This window comes from Archocentrus centrarchus, chromosome 11, assembly GCF_007364275.1.
Source record: "Archocentrus centrarchus isolate MPI-CPG fArcCen1 chromosome 11, fArcCen1, whole genome shotgun sequence".
Lineage (NCBI taxonomy): Eukaryota > Metazoa > Chordata > Actinopteri > Cichliformes > Cichlidae > Archocentrus > Archocentrus centrarchus.
Genome location: NC_044356.1, coordinates 29,896,347 through 29,915,081, shown reverse-complemented (window position 1 = coordinate 29,915,081; position 18,735 = coordinate 29,896,347). Strand labels below are relative to the sequence as shown.

Genomic DNA, 18,735 nt, shown 5'->3' with positions numbered 1-18,735 from the left:
TTCCGAAGTCTGACTTGCAGAGACCCATTTCCAAAATCATCTGGGTCAAAGGTGCATTACGCTACTATTAGACTGCTATAAGGCTGCATCAGACAGTTTCATGTCACTACATAGAAATGATTCATCCACAATGACTTCTTTCATGCAGCTGAAACAAAGAAAAGCCCCACCAGCACAAACATGACCCTGACACTTCCCTGACATAGCAGCAGACATATGCACCTTCAATAACAGTAATGCTGTTAGCAAAGTGGATGTTTTGATTAATTTCTGTGTTTGACTGCACAAATGTTGAAAAGGATGCAAAAAAATTATGATGTAGGAAACCTGCAAGGAGCAGGTTTCCAACTACTATCAGATATCATGTATCTGTATTCATTCAGTCTGACTTTCATCAAAAAGTTTTATTTCTGTGTTTAAAAGCTTGAAACCCCTAACCTTGCAATCCTGTCGACTCCAGTGTGACTTCATATAAACGAGCAGTCTTGACGTCAACGCACGGGTATAAGAAGACTGTGAGGTGGGGGTCTCGGAGAGTATAAGACACGCAGCTAGAGCGCACAGATGCAGCTGCCGGCTTCCGAGGGGCTCTATCCTCCTTCTCCATTTGGAAAGAAAACTTAGTGTCTGCACATTTTCTGGAAACTCTCCTGCGCGCCTTTTCCACTTTTTCACTCCAGTCTGACCAGTTTTGTCCCGCCTCAATTCAAAACCTTTACCTTTCCTCTCGTTAATTACGCGTTTAAGTTTTCAGCACCGAGGGCAGAGTGGGCAGCACAGAAGCATGGAGCCCTACACGGTCCCCGGAGCTCAGCTCTCCCTGTCCGACCTTTACTCCGTCATCCCATTTAATGTCACCCTCCCAGACGAGGAGAGTGACTTGATGGGCGACAGGCTGCAGAACTACACCGAGCAGCAGAATCCGGTGAGGAGCGCCGGGGGTATAATCATAGCCATATCCATCACGGCGCTCTACTCCGTTATTTGCGTGGTGGGACTTCTTGGCAACATCCTTGTCATGTACGGAGTAGTCCGGTAAGCACTGTCATATTTTAATAATGTAATGCGTGTGTTGCTGTTGATGAGAGCAATAAAACCCATTTTCTGCCAAATTCAAAGCTTAATTTGGGGTTCAGCGCTCTAAATGCACAATGATTTCAGTTTATTTCAGATGTGTTGCGCACGACGTTTTCTTCAGTTATCTCCTCAAGAGCTTGTCTAAATACAAATTAAACTTAGGATTTTTGCGGAAATCTACAAAAAAAAAAAATGGAAATGGAAAAATAAATGGAAAGCTCCCAAACAAGGTGCTTTCAGGATACACAGTGTTAATATTGCAGAGTTACCAGCTAATTACCCATCGATTGCCCCTTTCCCGCACTTTATCAGGGTGTGTTGAGCTACAAGTGAGTGCTTCCACTGCACCTGCATTTGTGTGTGAAATATGCGCATGCTAAACAAGAGAGCTAAGGTTCCCTGCATAAAGCATGGATTGCTTCTTTTTTTTTTTCTATTTCTGCGTGAGGCAACAGCACGCGTAAGTTTCATGTTAAAGATTGTTGCTTTGACTGACTCAGGTGTGCCTCAGGTAAAGAGGGCTGCTCAAATAGTCTCTGTGAGCTCACTCTGATGTGTGGACCATCAGCTGCGCGCTCCTCTTCACTGCGTGTGATGGAGCTGCGTACACTCTTAACCCAGATATTAATTGTAATTAAACGTTTTAGTAATCATTACTTATTCTTTCGTGTTTGGTAAAAATGTTGTCCCATTACTAAATCAAATTAGTTAACTGTACTTTTCTACACAAATATAGAGTGTAATGAACTTGTTAAGCAGAGATTACTAAAGATATTATGTTTTTGAAGTGAAGGGGCGGGGCATATTCAAACTCAGTCCTGCTGCAACATGCACCGTGGCAAGTTCAACGACTCCTGACTGGTAAGTGTGAAGAATAACTATTTTAAATAATTCTAGCTATTTCTTTGCTTAAAAGATAGCTGAGTTCCATGTGCAGATATAACTGAAAATTATAGTTACAGCCTACCGCCACCATTATCGACACTTTGGTAAAGTGAGGGGTTTTGGAATCGAAGTTAAATATCGCGAGTGGAGTGGCGAGCGCGAATGTTAGCATTGGCTTAGTGTTAGCATACTGACGAGTCTCAGTTTATAACGGACAGTTACTTTAGGAGAGATGTACTTTGCTGAAATAAACCTTTATTACACCAAGTTTAAGCCGAGTGTATCCTGTCTCTGAGGGTAATTTTTTTTAATCGAAAAAGCCGCTCCAGTAGTGTCAAGACAGCTAAATGCTATCGTTAGCTTAGCGTTTCACATCGTTCGTAACAGCATGTGCTTGTGTTAACCTAGTCCACGTTTTTTTTCTATACGGTTTCGTATGTACTGAAATGTAATGGTCGGACACAAAGGTTGAAATCTTGTATGACTAAAGAGCTGAAGCTGAGGTTATCGCCAGTTCTTCTTCTCCACCTCTGATCTCCAGACTCTTAAAATACAGAACTGACAACAAGTTAGAAACGTTATTAAACCTGTCAATTGTCTGCAGACAGAAGGGTAAGCCTAACTCATTTGGCAATATTTTAACTCTAATGTGAAATGGGAAAACAAAATTTTCAGGCTGAGAACAGAAATTTCAAAGGGAGACAGTATTTCAAAGTACCATATTTCCTTGATCACTGATGACATGGTTGTGGACAAGTGTGCTAAAATTTTTATTATTTTTTGTTCTTACAGGTCCGTGTGAAGATGCAGTGGAAGTGCAAATACTGTGAGTTTACATCAGAGAAAAGGGGTTACCTCTTAAAACATTACAGGCTAAAACATGGAAGCTACACCAGAACTGTACCATTTCCTTGCTTACACCAAGAGTGTTTATGCACATTTAAGTCCATCAGTGCACTTAGGGTCCACTTATCCAAAATTCACCAGAAAGACCAAGATGCACAACTGTGTGAAACACTGACCTTTCACTGTCAGTCCTGTGATTTTTCTGCTGCTTGCACAGAGGCAGTTTTTATCACTCACTTGCGGAGTACACATTTAAAAGTTAATCACAGAGTCCACTGTCCATATAATGGGTGTAACTTTCATACTACTGTGTACTCCACATTCAATGCACACAGAAGTAAACAGCACAGAACAGGCAATTGGAAGATGTTCAAACCAGAAATAGTGTCTGGTAGTGAAACCAATGAAGTGGCAGAAGAGGAACATGGGCCCCCAAACAACACTGTTGATTTAGAAGGCAGCGAAGAGTCCAGCAATGAAGAGCATCATGATCTTGGGAAACAGTTGGAGCACAACCTAGCTGCTCTTTTTTTAAAGATGCAAACCATCCTCCACATTCCACAAAGTTCTATCGATGAAGTTATACAACAGCTCCTACATTTAAGTGAACTGTCCCAACCACTGCTGCACAATTCAGTCAAGGACATTTTGAAGCTACACACAGATGTAGATGATTCAACTGTGAAACAGGTAGTCAGGGCTGCCTCAGAGAGCAATATCATACTAAAGTATTGTGGCAAGGGTGGCTCCTTATCAACCTCTAAAAGGAGAGCAGCATATGTAAACAAAAACTTTGATGTGGTTATGCCAGTTGAGTACTTTATTGCCAGGGAAAAGAAATCTAGTGCTGTATATGTTCCTATAAATGCCATGTTACAGAAAATGTTGAACAGGGCAGACATTTTAGATAAAGCTCTTCCAGTACAAAAACATGTGCCACATGAGTACAGTACATACAGAGATGGTTTGTACTGTAAAGGAAATGGCCTCCTTAACAGCGAGGAATTCAGAATCGCTGTTGGACTTTACACAGATGATTTTGAAGTGTCCAATCCATTAGGGACATCTAAGAAGAAACATAAAATGAGTGCAGTGTATTGGGTGCTTGCCAATGTGCCATCAAAATATAGGTCCACACTCCAGTCCATTCAACTTGCTCTTTTATGTAAAGCCTCTGATGTAAAAGAATATGGCTATGCTAAATTTCTTCATCCTCTGATCCAGGATCTGGTTTCTTTGGAGCAAGATGGCCTATATGTTGAGAAGTTGGGAGCATGTGTCAAAGGCACAGTGTTGTATGTGGCTGCTGATAACTTGGCTGCTCATTCTTTTGCAGGATTCTTTGAGAGCTTTGGAGTGGACAAGTTCTGCAGGTTCTGCATGGCAACGAGGAGTGAGATCCAAGACAAGGAGGTAAGCTCGGGCTCTTTTGAACCCCGAACTGCAGACATTCACAACAAACAGGTACAGGAGGTACAGCAGGATCCCACTTTGGCAAAACAGTATGGTGTAAAGGGACGATGTGTACTAACTGACAGTCTGGAGCACTTTCATGTTGCTCGTGGCTATCCCCCTGACATCCTACACGACCTTTTTGAAGGGGTTGTTCCTGTTGAGTTATCACTCTGCATTTCAGAACTGATTTCTAAGAAATATTTCACATTAGAAACACTGAACCATGCTATCAAATCTTTTGCATATGCTTTTCATGACAAAACTGACCAGCCTCAGCCTATTGCCCAAGGCTTCTCTACCAAAGGGACCATAGGTGGAAATGGCCATGAGAACTGGGCTCTAATCAGGTTGCTCCCACTTCTCATTGGCCATAAAGTGCCTGAAGGGGACGATGCCTGGAACGTTCTGATGCTCCTTAAAGATATTGTTGAATTGGCTGTAGCAACAAGGCACACTGAAGAGTCTATACATTTCTTTGACTGCAAAGTGTCAGAACACAGAGAACTGTTGCAAACTACATTCCCAAATTTCAAATTGCGTCCAAAACACCACTTCATTGAGCATTATCCTGAGATGATTAAGGCATTTGGCCCACTGTCAGATGTCTGGACAATGCGTTTCGAGGGAAAACATAAATTCTTCAAGCGGGTCATTCGTAATGCACACAACTTCAGACATGTGGCACTTACACTGGCTGTAAAGCATCAGAAAATGATGGCTTACTGTTTGGACACAAGTTCGTTTTTCAAGCCCTCAGTTGAGCTGGACAAAGTTACCACAGCACTGATCACATCTTTCCCCGAGAATGTCCAACAAGTTTTCTGCAAGAGAGTACCCCAGCTTACAAAGGTTCTGGTTGCATCATCAGTCTCTGTAGATGGAATTAGATATTGTGCTGATATGATACTCTCTGTCGGTTCATGTTCAGGCCTCCCAAATTTCAAACAGATCAAGCAGATTGTGGCAATAAACACAGAGATCTTGTTTGTGTGCAATACAATGACGGCATGGTACCATGAACATTTCAGATCATTTGAACTCTGTGGCAGCGCAAATCCCTCTTTGTGTGTGGTGGAACTAAAAGAGCTGAATGATGTTTTCCCTCTGTCAGCATACAGATTTGGAGAAAATTCAGCAGTGACACTCACTCGCTATATTCTGTGTTGAGAAACCACAAGTGTTGTCAGTACTAGCATTGCTCTGGATAGAGTCTAAATGTAAGCCTAATTGGTAATTTTGTATCTTTTTTGATAAGCCATATGTTAAACTGAATATCTATGTCTTTGTGTATATATTTCTAATAAGCTATTTTTTTTATTTCCAAGATGGCAGCACACCAGAAGATGACCTTGAGAGTAATTTTCACAGAGACAGATATAAGAAAGGTTGTTCTGAATACAAGACCTACTACAGTGGAGGATTTGATAGGCAAGCTTAAAGAATCACTGGGACTTAATTTCAACTTCAGTCTCCAGTACCAAGATCCTGAATTCAATTATGAAGTGTGCAATCTGACAGATATCGAAGATCTTCCTGAAAAACCAACAGTCAAGGTCATCCCTCTACTTGAGTTGGTATCTGTCTCAACATCTGAAGAAATTTTGAGTGGCACACCCAGTGTAGCAGATACAGAGATCCTCTCTACATCCTCGCAGGAGCGACAGAAACAGTGGCCAGATTGTTTTGATATCCCAGATTTTTCTGTTGATGTAGCATATAGACTTAGGCAAGCAGATCTTCAGTTTCTTCGTGATGGTACGCACCTGAAAGTAACAAAAGAGCTGAAACATGAGATTCTTGAAAGATTGGCAGAGAGCATGTATAGTTACACAGCATACCCAAATAATGCTCAGTTCGAAAGTGTTGCACAAGCCCTCATAAGCAAGCACCCCTCTCTCCAGGAGCGAGGCTCAACCAGTCGCTGTAGCGGCTGGAAAAATAGTCTAAAATTTAAAATGGCTAATTACAGAACAAAGCGCAGAAGATCAGGGTGCCTTGATGTAGCAGTAAATGCAGGGAAACGAGGAGGGCATTCAACTGAAGGAGAACCAGCCAACAAGAACATCAAGAAGGCAAAGAAAGGCGAGATCAACTTCTTACCCAACTTTCCAGACGGATTTAATCAGGTAGCCCTTGAGGGTGCCCGCAAAGACTTGGTTAATGAAATGCAGAAGAGAACACCAAATGGACAGCTTGTAAAAGAGAAGATGGATCTGACGTTTGCATTGAGAAGAAAAGAGGTGGTGGAGTCAGAACCTGCCGTATGTGAGATGGTGGAACGTTGGCCTGCTCTTTTCACAGAAGATCAGGTTAGTTCATTCATGAATAAAATAATGAGAACTTTTTTTTTTAAATATGTGTCTGTGTTTCTCTTAGGAAACTGCCTTTATAAAACCTAAAAATATTTATCTGTTAGCCATTCCCACTGTCAGCAAAAAAAAAAGTAATTTTACCATGCAGGACATGGTAGTTGCTATCTACAGCTGCCTTTATCTTTTTTTGGTAAGGAATATTGTATATTGAGTTGGTCGTTATTGTGAAATCAACACCCTGATGCAGAACTCTGATTTCAGATTATTCTGAAGAGGTTTATCATCTATTAATTCCCTATTCACGGTACGCTATCCTGCTTATTAAAAGGTTACTTGCCAACAAAAATATATAATTTGACACAAAATATTAATAGTCTGTTTATATGTAGCAATGGTCTGCTACACAAAAGTAACACAATACTACAAACAATCAGGGCAGTAGAAAAGCAACTCCTGTGTTGTGTGCGGTACAAAGTTTTTGTTAAAGAAGTTTGACTAGAATAACTGAAATATCCCCAAATTTAAAGTGTTAAGTGAGTGAGTTGAAGGGGGCTTTGTGTTTTACAGCTGACCATGTCCACACCTGTGCAATTTTTATTGCTGTCCTCACTCTGGTGCTTCCACCTTCAGTTATTAGCTGTAAAGATGTAATATTGGAGCATTTTCTGTATTTTGCAGGTATGCATGGAGTTCAACAGGATTGTTGGCAAGAATCTCAAACAGGAATTCTATGAGAGCATTGATCGGCACAGTCCTCGTCTTATCGAGATTTTTCGATCCAAGAGAGGGAACATTGGCCAAATGTTGACACAGCTTTCCCAACAAACAAAGGTTGGTCCTATTAATCACTTGCATTGTGTGCAACAGCTCATGTAATGACTTGGCTTTAAGTCCAACTGTATTTATTTTCATGCTTCACATAGATTGTTGAAATGATTAAAAGATTTTGAATTTAGGGATGGAAAAACAAGGCTGAGTTTCTGAACTTCACTTAAACTTTCAGAGAACTTCAGTAAAACCTGCTAGTTCTTCTCAGTGTTAAGGGTGTTACTGTCTCAGTGGGTTAATTAACCATGAGCCATGTATTTCTTAAATTTTAGGGAATGTGCCTTCAAAAGTCCTTGATTACCATTAGGGATGCACTGATATTAAAATGTGGGATGATATCGATACCCGATATTAATATTGCTGTTATGGCAGATAACTGATAATGTATACAATATATATATTTCACTACCCTTTCGACACCTTGGAAAAAACAAAACAATCCCACAGCTGACATTGATTCTCTGCTTCAGATGAACTCCTCACAATCTTGCGCTGCATTGCTGTCACATGACCAAACAAATACCACATGACCAACCTCCTCCCCTGCCCGTCCGGAATCAAATGACAAGAAGATGGAAATAGATATGGGTTGTTAATATTGGCCCAGTTTTGTTTATCGGACCAATACTCACATGTTAACAAATGACTAATATTGGCTGATACCGATGTTAATGCCGATATATTGTACATTCGTAATAACGATGCTTAAGAAGATGTGGGGACTTTATATTTTTTGATACAATCAATTGTGCTTAGTTACTTGCTTATTTTTGTCATTTTACTGCCCAAAAGACTGCAGAGCCAACTGATATTCGAACACTGGTGCTCAGAGGACTTCCTGTTATCCTTGGTGACAACCCCACAGACTTCTACAAACCAGCCTTTGTAAGTAATTTTACTTAAAGACTACCTAAAGGAACAATAACAACTCAATCTTGAATTTTCACTCTTATACACGGTTCTCATGGGTCTTTGAAATACTTTAAATTCTTTAATATTTACTTTGCAATAATGTTTTGCAGCTGTGTTGTATGACCTATTTATCCAAAGTCAGTGTATTACTTGAATTAAGTGCCATTTGACACGGCCCCGGTTTGGAGAAGCAGCAGAGGTACTGGTGTAGGAAACTAAGCAATATACTGCTGTGATCAGTGTTTATAACAACATTATTTTAGCCACCTAAAAAATCTAGATCAGTGAAATGTACACTATACACAGAATATTTTCACTGCATTACCTTACTGTCAGTCAGACTTCTGACATAAAATTACTTTTATATAAGTTGTATATAGATTTCTCCTGCCAAACTTCATAGACAAAATCTGTTTACTTTGCTGAACAGAGGAACGGCTCTTCTACTGCTGCCTCAGTCTGTTCGATTGTGTTATTATTTGATTGGTTTGGATTCACTAAAATCACACAGTAGCACACATTTAAGGATCAAGGACATGCTAGACTAACAACTCTTGTGTTCTGTGAGGTAAAATTACTAATTTTTCCTATGGCATTTGGTTGGCATGAAGAGAGTGCTGTAACTTAATTTTCTAGTCAGATAGGTCCGTTGGACAGCAGTTTGAGATGCTGAAAATAGTATGCGTCCACTAAAACTGATATAAATTTTTTGACTTATCTAAAAATACAAGTTGCAGCAGTACATTGCTTATCTACCTACACTGATCCACCTGCTGCTTCTCCAAAGTGGGGAAAGGCTGACCACCATCTACTGTAGGTAAGTATGCTGACCATCTGTAAGCACCTCATGCAACCCACTTTAAAGGGATAGTTTTTTTTTTTTTTTTTTTATATATATATCTTAATTTATATCTTATGCTATGCTGTGTTGGGTTCATGTCAGGATTTGGGCATAGACAGACAGGCGTGGGAAAACAGATGGCAGTTCCAGTGATTGAAGAAAACTTGTGAGCATAGTTTTAAACAATTCAAAGGATAAGGTATTGTTCCACTTAGCACTAGCACATGAAGATGCTGGATAGATGTTCTTTTGTGGAGCTCCAACTCATTCAACATTTACACTAGGAAACTAGGGCTGCATAGCATGATAAAACAGATATGACAGAAATTTCAATTTGATTGTGGAAGTTATTTTTTTTTATCAATTATTGATGGTCACTGAAATATCACTGTTGTGCTCTTGTCATTTATAAAGGACTCAGATGATGATGACTCTTTCCGCAACATTGACATTGGGATCCTCCTTGTTGAACCTGAAGGTGCTGTGCCCTCATCCTCCCTGCATCTCAGTCCAGCCTCACTAAAAATTGTCATTGAGGGAGAAGTGGTGATGGACAACATTCAAGACCTGCCAAAAGCTATGTGTCTTCTCTTTGGACTTGCATATGCAATGCATCTCAGTTACCCCATTTCTATGAAGTTCACGTTCCAGTTCATCCAACAGGTATTTCTTGAGCTGGGCCACGTTGAACTAAAACCAAAGTTACAAACATTGAAAAACCAGCTTGCGATGTAACGAAATGTCTTGTGTGTTGTCAGTGAACAGTCAGGGGGTTGAAAATATACTCAATGCAGATGGAGTTGATAAAGTTGCTCTTATCTAATGCAGTTCAGTGCAGCAGTACTGCCACAACTTTTATTTCTTAAGAAAGTTTGTAATGTTCAGCTTACAGTGTTATAAGAGACATCAGTGTCCAGCCACTTGTACTCTAAAAAACAGGATTTAGAAGTGTATGCTCAGGGCTCCATAGTAATATTTAGTTGATACAGTTAAAGGAAAATTCAGCACTTTTCATGTAAACGTCCAGTTTGTGTTGATGGTAAATGTAGTCATTTGAAGCAGTAAATTCAAAATAATGTAATTCTTCCTCAACAGCAACATTACTGCTTATTTTACAGGTTTTTTCAGTCAATAGCAGCACAGGAATTTATTGCTTCAGTTGATTACATTTACTAACAACACAGACTGTACATTTACATAAAACATGCAAAATCTTCCCTTAAACATAGTTGATCTGTTCATTTTCCAAGTTGGAGATTGTGTCCTATTTTAAGGTGTCCAGTTTTTTCAAAAGGATGCAAATATTTTTGTTGAATGCTGCTGCATTTGTATTCCTTCTCTAAACATGTTAGAATTGAGTTCAAGCACATATGCCTATTTTTACTTGCCTTTTGTATGGCAAACTTTTTTTTGAATGGCTACTGTTTTGATACTTTTTTATACTTCTGAAAAACATGACAAACTACAGTTAAAATTGTCTTTTGCGTAAGTATTCTGCAAAAAATAAAATATTGGAATGTTGAAATGTATTTGATTTATTCTCTTTACAATTTAGTGTTACATTCAATACAACTTGAACATAAAAAGGGTAATAGGAAGAGGGTAAGAGGAAATGTTATTAATTATATTAACAAAATATAAATAGCTTTAAATGTTAAATTGCTTATTTGCTTTACAGTTTAGCTTAAAAGTAATTTTCACTCTTAATCCAAATTAGTTGAGTTTACTAGAAAATCGCGTGGAAACTCGTTGCCTTAAACCATTCTAGTTTTTACACAAAGATGAAACTAAACATGTTTAGTTGTGTTAACTTAGAACCTTAGTGCAATGTATCAAACATGTTCAGTAGTATTTACTAAAATTGATTAGCTCACATAAATAGGAAGAAATTTATATGAGGTAATCAATTTTAGTTAAGACTACTAAACATGTTTAGTTGTGTTAACTTAGAACCTTAGTACAATGTATCAAACATGTTTAGTAGTATTTACTAAAATTGATTAGCTCACATAAATGGGAAGAAATTTATATGAGGTAATCAATTTTAGTAAAGACTACTAAACATATTTAGTTTCATCTTTGTGTAAAAACTAGAATGGTTTAAGGCAACGAGTTTCCACGCGATTTTCTAGTAAACTCAACTAATTTGGGTTAAGAGTGTAGAAGTGGAACCCTGCAGCTAGAACACATAAGGAAACAGCATTTGCCCTCTTAATAAAAGTGTTATTTGCCATGGTTTTAAAATTTCATCTCAACATGTGTGTCTAAACACTATTATTATTATTATTATTATTATTATTATTATTATTATTATTCCGTTAGTTGGCAGTCAGTCCAAGGTCACATTCTAAAAACAAATGAATAAAGCCTGCACCCACAGCTTCCCAGGCCTAACCTCCATGGTATGCTCTTCAGGGAAAAATAAATAAATAACCAGCTTATATATTTTTTTTTTTACTGCAGCTCTGCTTGTCTTCACTTATACCTAGTCGCAGACATTCTCTTTATGCATTCCCCAATATCAGCTGAAGTATTACTCATGCCTGTTGCCTGGGAAATTAAAGAAGCAGGTAAAATTAATTTAGGAAGGAAGGAGAAGGTGGGCTAAAATCGTGCAATTAGATATATAGCCTAGGTGTTGGTCTTATTTCAGTGTATGCAGGAAACAAAAGAAGACAGCAGGAGAGGGAATGCAAACAGAGGAAAAACCGAAAATGTGGAATTTATCCTGGTGGCAATCAAAACTGATACATATTCAGAGCTCTGCCAGATATTTCCATTCAGGTGTTGGAGTGAAAAGATTGGGAAAAATAAGGCACCTGAAACATGAAGAGGAGTGAGGAAGGAGGGAGGGGGACAAAAAGGGATGGATGAGGAGTAAAGCAAAGTCAGTGAATAACACTGCGTGCAGTGATTCATCTGGCGTTGACTCGTCACTGACGCCAGACAGCCCCCACAAGTCCAAGAGACAGGAAGCCCCAGCACATTAACCCAGTGAAAATGTATTGTCTCCTGTGGAACATCTGTAAACTCTGAAAGTAGTGAGTTTCTAAAAAAAAAAATACTGGAGTTGCCTTGAAATAAAAGTTTAGCGTTCTCTAATGGTTGCTATTTATATTCCTTTAGTTTTTAAAACACACTGTGGAATTATGAGCTCAGGAATACCTGAAATAACAAATGCCTTAGGTGGATTTTTTCTGTAGTACCCTCGTGGTTGCAAAAAAAATGGTGTGTGTGTGTGTGTGTGTGTGTGTGTGTGTGTGTGTGTGTGTGTGTGTGTGTGTGTGTGTGTGTGTGTGTGTGTGTGTGTGTGTTTAAAAGAAATAAAATCACTATGGAAAATTACACATAGAAAACATTGGGCACAATCTTTGGGCTGCACCCTTGTGTCCTATTACAGATTTCTTATGAAACAAGGACACTTACATTAATTACTTAAAGCAGCTTTTAAAAGCACTGATTTTAGTCACATGGTCTTCCTGTAATGAACCTGTAACTTTTGAATGTAATTCCCTCTGCTCCTGTGTGCATGATTTGCTCAGAAAAAAATAAAGACCTTGTGTAAGTACATCCACAGGAGGGCAGATTGTAGCCTAATAATCACTAACAGAAACAGAATAACATGTCCACTTGGTAGACAAGCTCTGGGAGCTTTTCCATAATCTTTCATAGTGTGGAGATTTTTGTTTATATTAATTCCACTATAGAGAAACTGGCTGTAATTCAGCCAGTGCCACAGTGGATGCTGGAGAAATTGTCAGGTAATACACTCAAAAAAGGAATTTAGGTTGTCATTACATTAAAAAAATAGTAACATGTTCTTTTAACAAAATAATTTCATGTTTCAAAGGCAAACGTGATAAAATCATGTCAGATAAGCATGAAATTTAACAACCTAACGTTCATGAAATTCAGTCATGTTGAGATAACATGATTCAATGGAGTCAGAATGATCTTGCGCCGAAGACGGAGCAGCGAGATCACGGGAGATCACGCGAGATCACGCGAGATGACATACCATTTGGTGTGCCCGGGAAATTTCGAATGGCAGTTATCAAGCGAAGAAGGAAGTTTGCGGGCGTGCATCATAAAAGGTAAGATTCAGTCTTTTTTTTTTCTCGTCCGTCTAAATGCAAATGATAATATGTGAATCAAATCATCAGCAGACTTTTAATCATTTTCCGTAATATTTGGTCGCGTAACATGTTTGTTAGCTAAAGTGACGATAGTTAGCTGGCAATTATTCGTGCTTCTCTACCATTTGCGCCAATGTTTTGCCTGTTCCATGCTTGTATGTGGCACATTATTTTATGTTGTGTGGATTAAATAGGTTAATTTTAGGCACAAACAATGCTTCGTTTTAACTCTGCAGCTCCTGGAGCGATGTCGCTCGCGCTCCATTCATTTTTTCCTATAGAACTTGTGTGATGAGGCCACCGTGGCTTCACACAAGTTCCATAGGAAATGAATGGAGAGGGAGCGACGGATTTCCATCATTTGGACAAAACGACCCTTTAACACGAGTGGCTCATCGCGTACAAGTTTTTCCACGCCTCCACAGCTCTGTGCTGTGAGCGTGCATGCGTGTGTTGTGCTCGCTGTGCAGAGGTCAGCTGTTATTTTTTCTTTACGTCAGCTGAAGCCACCTTAGCAGCCATCGTTCAGTGTTGGTCTTGTGCGAAATTCTGTTCCCATGTGAAAATCTGTTCCCCCTGTGTTGGGAGCACGCACTGCAGCCAGAGAGGCGGATCGAACTGTCTTCAGCAAACCTCATTTGGTATTTTCCCCAGTGATTTATGTACAACCTTCCCTACCACCCCTAACGTGCCGTATATTTCCAGTTGTTATTATCATGTTGCATTCCAGAGACCTATACCAAAAGTTTGAATACATGTATAGATGCACCTCTGCTCAGGATGAATTAAATATTTTAATGGTTGAAAATGTATCTGATCTCTTTCAGAACATCACTTGTCTGTTGTTCATCTGCATGAGTACCAGTGAAGGGGGTCATCGGCCATCAAGTTTTTGATTTCAGTGGTTAATAGTAAGTTTTACCAGATCTGAAGTGACTGATTCTAATGTTGGAGTGCTTATAAAGCTAAACCTGCATGTGAAGAAGCCAAAAAAAGCAGAAGTAAATTACTGCCCCAGCTATCCAGCCGGTGAAACAGCAGAGACACTGGAAGAGTTGAGAGTGACGCTCCTCTCAGAAGTAAATAAGAGAAACAATCATCAGAAGTTGGCAGAAATGATGGACAAGACCTTTGCACTCAGAAGGCAAGAATGTATTTGGAGAGGCCCCCATGATAGCAACAAGGTGGCAAGCTCTCTTCCATGTTTGTGACATAAGTGGATGAATGCATAAAAGAACAAGCCCCACTGCATGCAATGTGTCACAATACATATTGGCAGACTCCGAGAAGTTACTCATACTGATGTGGATTTACTGAAGGCCAGCAACTGTAGCCTAAGGCTACATTCACACTGCAGCCTGAAGTGACCCAAATCTTTTTTCTTTTTTTTTTTGCCCTTATGTGACCTGTATCTGATCTTTTCATGTCAGTCTGAACAACATTGGATTTCACAAAAAAACCGGAATTGAGCATTAAGGCCTGCACTGTGAACGTAGCTTTAGTTGGCCTTCTGACAAAGAAAGTTCATGTATAGATAAATACATTTATTATGCATTTACATTTCTTAAACAGAACTGCTATCTCAAACGTTTACCAAAGGTGACGGTACAGTGCCAAACTAAGTTTTGTCTACTTTTTTGTTTTTTTTTGTAGGTGAGTGCAGAGTTCGAGAGAATCACAACAATCCATTTGCAGTCAACATTCTTCTCCAGGCTTGATGTTCAATCTGCAAACCTAATGAAGGTGTATGCCAAGAAAGGAGGCGTTCAAGGGAGAAAAATCAAGACCATCCTGGCACCCATAACCCAGGTATGATACCAGTGTAAAAGTGACATTACTGAAAACTTGTCTATTGTAGAAATGACTGAGCACCACATCCTTTGTTAAACTAGAAGGATGTAAACTGTTTTGGAGTGGTCTACTTTTCACATATTTCAGGCATAAATATTTCTTAGATGACATCTTCAACTAGGTGGTAAAATAAAATGTTAAAATAATTCATTTTAATCATGGCGTGATGAAAGGAAAACACAAAGTAGTAAAAATAGTTAAGTAATAGATTCTTAAAAGATCTTTTAAACAGACTATCCCTGATCAAACAATCTAAGCTGTATAAAATGTTAGCCACTGATCACTTTTATATTATGACTTCCTTTGAATTTAGTTAAGTTTCCAAGTGTGTGAACCTACACTGCTGGATTGTTGAAATTGTGTTTTCACTGCTTTCTTCTTTTTCTGATCTGCATATTAAGAATGAAACTATTGAAGTCAGAAGAGAATACATCCTCAAAGGTCTCTGCATGTACCTGAATGAAGACCCAGAGAAGCTGGTGAAGGAATACCTGGTATGTTAATTTACCTATGTGTTTATGATAGGGATGATCAGAGTTGGAGTTAATTGGGCTTCCTGTGTATTCCTATTAGATTTAAAATTATGTTAAGAGAAGGTCATTAAAACTCTTCTTTTTCTTCTTTCTCTTGGTTAAATTTCCAGTTTCCAATTTATTTATAATGCACATTTAAAAATAACAAAAATTTGACCAGACATTTAAAAACATGCACCATACTTTGGCACAATCGCAAACCGCTCTTACCTACTAGACATTTACAACCCATTGTTACTCTAAATTGAATCACTTGCTGTCGTTGAGGGTCACTTGAAGAAGGGGGAAGGTATAAGCACTGACTTGTGGGACGTCTTTACTAGGGCTGGGTGGTATATCGAGTTTTTAAGAAATCTCGATATATATTTTTATATGCGATATAAGATGAGACAATATCATTTATATCGATAGTCATGTTACAGTCATACTTGTTTGTCTCTGAAAAACTTCACACTGCCTCGCCTTTCTCCCTCACAGCTTCACCCATAAATAATGCAGGAAGCGACAGCATGGCAGTGTTGCCAACTTAGCGAATTTGTCACTAGATTCAGTGGCTTTTCAGACCCCGCTGGTGACTTTTTTTTTTAAACCAAAAAGCAACTCGCGACCAATGTAGCGACTTTTCCCGGTGATGTCGCCGATTTTTGGAGAGTTTTGGAAACCTGAAATCCTCCGCTGTCGCTGTGTTTTGTGTACATACAGCCTTCATACTGTGTCCGTTTATATGCTTTGGCATTGCCTGGACCCCCAAGAGTCCCTGGCCATACCACAACTAGATAGCATAATTTGGTTTGTACTGTAAGTCATGTGACCTTAAAAGCGGAGGTGGGTCTTTTTTGTGTGCATGCATTGTCATGGCATTTACTCCATCATGGGAACAAGACAGGTTCTGCACATGGAAGATGTTTGGTTTGTATATAGAGTTGCTATGGAGGGCTTTGTACTCGCCCATAAGTATGACTGGTTTGGAATGACAGGCAATGTGGCAGACCCTCCAAGCAAACTTGCAAATTGAGGGTGACTGGCCATGGAATACTGGGCCTGTTTGGGATTCACCCTCTGTCCTTGTCTTTCTGACAATAACAAACACACATACCCTACTTTAGCTCCTAGTTTTTCCTGTAATGAGACAATATACCTTTTCCAAATTGGAAAATCTAACGCTGGACTCACGATTACCACAGACAGGCCTATGGTGGAGCTTAGTTGTTGGAAGTATTTCACCATGACTCAGTCAAATTTTTATGTTAATTGGTTATTTGATTACATGTGTTTTGTTATGAATATGGATTAGGGTAGTGAAAGCTGTTTTACATACTGTAAAGATTGTGTACTGTAAATATGAATGCAGTGCAAATCAATTTAAGAAATCTTTATTCTTTTTTGCAGGATGTCAATGAAGGTGCTCAAACGGCCATAGCAGAGACTGCGTTTGAAATCTTTGTCCTTCAAGCAGAAGGTGCAGAGCCTGGTGATGACCCCATGGATGTTGGGAGTGGAAGTGATGAGTAACTTGGACAGTGTATCTTTTGCTGTAGAGAAGTTGCTGGGTCTTGTCTATGTGCTAAGAGAGGCAAGAGAGTTTATTCCTTGTTTAGTAGTCAGCAAGCATCTGCACTGCCCGTGTAAAAGTAAATGCATTACATTTTTGGAAATACATTTTGGAAATACAATTCTATTGTATTTTTTCTAATTTGTTGTGTATTCTTTCCACCCTTTCAACCAGTACTGTTAAAACACTTAATTTATTAACACTAAAAAACTATTCTTTAAGGTAACGTAATTCAATCATGGAAAGTATTTCCACAAGATTAAATTGCTTTCTTTCAGCATAAAGCAAATTTGTTAGGCTAACTTAATTTCCATGAATTGGATCAACTTAATTAAGTAGTGTAGTTATACCACTGTAAAATAAGTTGAATTCAACTAAATTTGAATTCATCTGAAACAAGTAAATTCATTTAGTTGGTCCAAAACATTACAAATTAGTTGGGCTGGCTCTATTAAATTAAATTGGGCCCAACTATAGTAAATAGGTTGAATCAACCTTAATAAATTAAGTTGAACCAACACAGGTGCTTTAAATTGGAGCAACAGAATTACATAATGCTGAAATAAAGTAATCATGTGGAAATCTTTTCCATGATTTTTTTATGTTAATCCAAAGAGTTATTTTTTTGAGTGTAGGAGGGAATGGAACTAAACTTTGTTTAATTCAATTTAATTACATTTTATTTATAGAGCACCAAATCACAAGAAGTCACCTCAAGGTGCTTTATATTGTAAGGTAAAGACCAAACAATAATAAAGAGAAAACCTCAACAAACAGACAATACACTATGAACTTGCCACCTTCTCTGCCAAACAGCTTATTCTGCTATTGTTTGGTGTCATTTCAATTCAATTTATTCATATAGTGCCAAATCACAACAGTCACCTCAAGGTGCATTATATTGTAAGGTAAAGACCCCACAATAATTACAGAGAAAGCCCAACAGTTAAAATGAACCCCTATGAGCAGCACTTGTTGACAGTGGGAAGGAAAAACTCCCTTTTAACAGGAAGAAACCTGCAGCAGAACCAGGCTCAGTGAGGGGCAGTCAAATACCGTGACCAGTTGGGGATGAGGGGAGGGAGACAGGACAAAAGCCATGCTGTGGAAGAGAGCCAGAGATTAATAATAACTAGTGATTAAATGCAAAGTGGTGCATTAACACAGAGAGAGTGAAAGTAGGTGAGTGAAAAAGAAACACTCAGTACATCATGGGAAGCACCCAGTAGCCTAGGCCTAGGAGGGTTCAGGGTCACCTGATCCAGCCCTAACTATAAGCTTTATTGAAAATGAAAGCCTAAGCCTAATCCTAAAAATAGAGAGGGTGTCTGTCTCCCAAATCCAAACTGGGAGCTGGTTCCACAGAAGAGGGGCCTGAAAGCTGAAGGCTCTGCCTCCCATTCTACTCTTAAGTATCCTAGAAACCACAAGTAAGCCAGCAGTCTGAGAGCGAAGTGCTCTATTGGGGTGATACGTGAGGTCTTTAAAATAAGATGGGGCCTGATTA

General features: G+C 39.0%; 2 protein-coding genes across 3 annotated transcripts in view; both read left to right on the top strand.

Moving 5' to 3' along the window:
- Positions 1 to 784: 784 nt before the first annotated feature.
- oprd1a (opioid receptor, delta 1a) overlaps positions 785 to 18,735 on the top strand; it is a 33,462-nt gene continuing 15,511 nt past the window's right edge. The window contains exon 1 of the mRNA XM_030740993.1: positions 785 to 1,035. Coding sequence (XP_030596853.1) covers positions 785 to 1,035 — 251 coding nt within the window. The remainder of the gene's footprint in view (positions 1,036 to 18,735) is intronic.
- LOC115788092 (uncharacterized) lies at positions 1,779 to 10,657 on the top strand. 2 transcript variants are annotated; one of them, XM_030740992.1, is made up of 8 exons: positions 1,783 to 1,938; positions 2,755 to 2,788; positions 4,145 to 4,221; positions 5,375 to 5,480; positions 5,589 to 6,572; positions 7,254 to 7,406; positions 8,196 to 8,288; positions 9,571 to 10,656. In XM_030740992.1, the coding sequence occupies exons 5-8, from the start codon at positions 5,589 to 5,591 to the stop codon at positions 9,889 to 9,891; spliced, it is 1,551 nt and encodes a 516-aa protein (XP_030596852.1). In that variant the 5' UTR covers positions 1,783 to 1,938; positions 2,755 to 2,788; positions 4,145 to 4,221; positions 5,375 to 5,480; the 3' UTR covers positions 9,892 to 10,656. The 2 variants fall into 2 exon arrangements, with proteins under 2 accessions (XP_030596850.1, XP_030596852.1); XM_030740990.1 differs by lacking the exon at positions 5,375 to 5,480 and having other exon boundaries at positions 1,779 to 1,938; positions 9,571 to 10,657.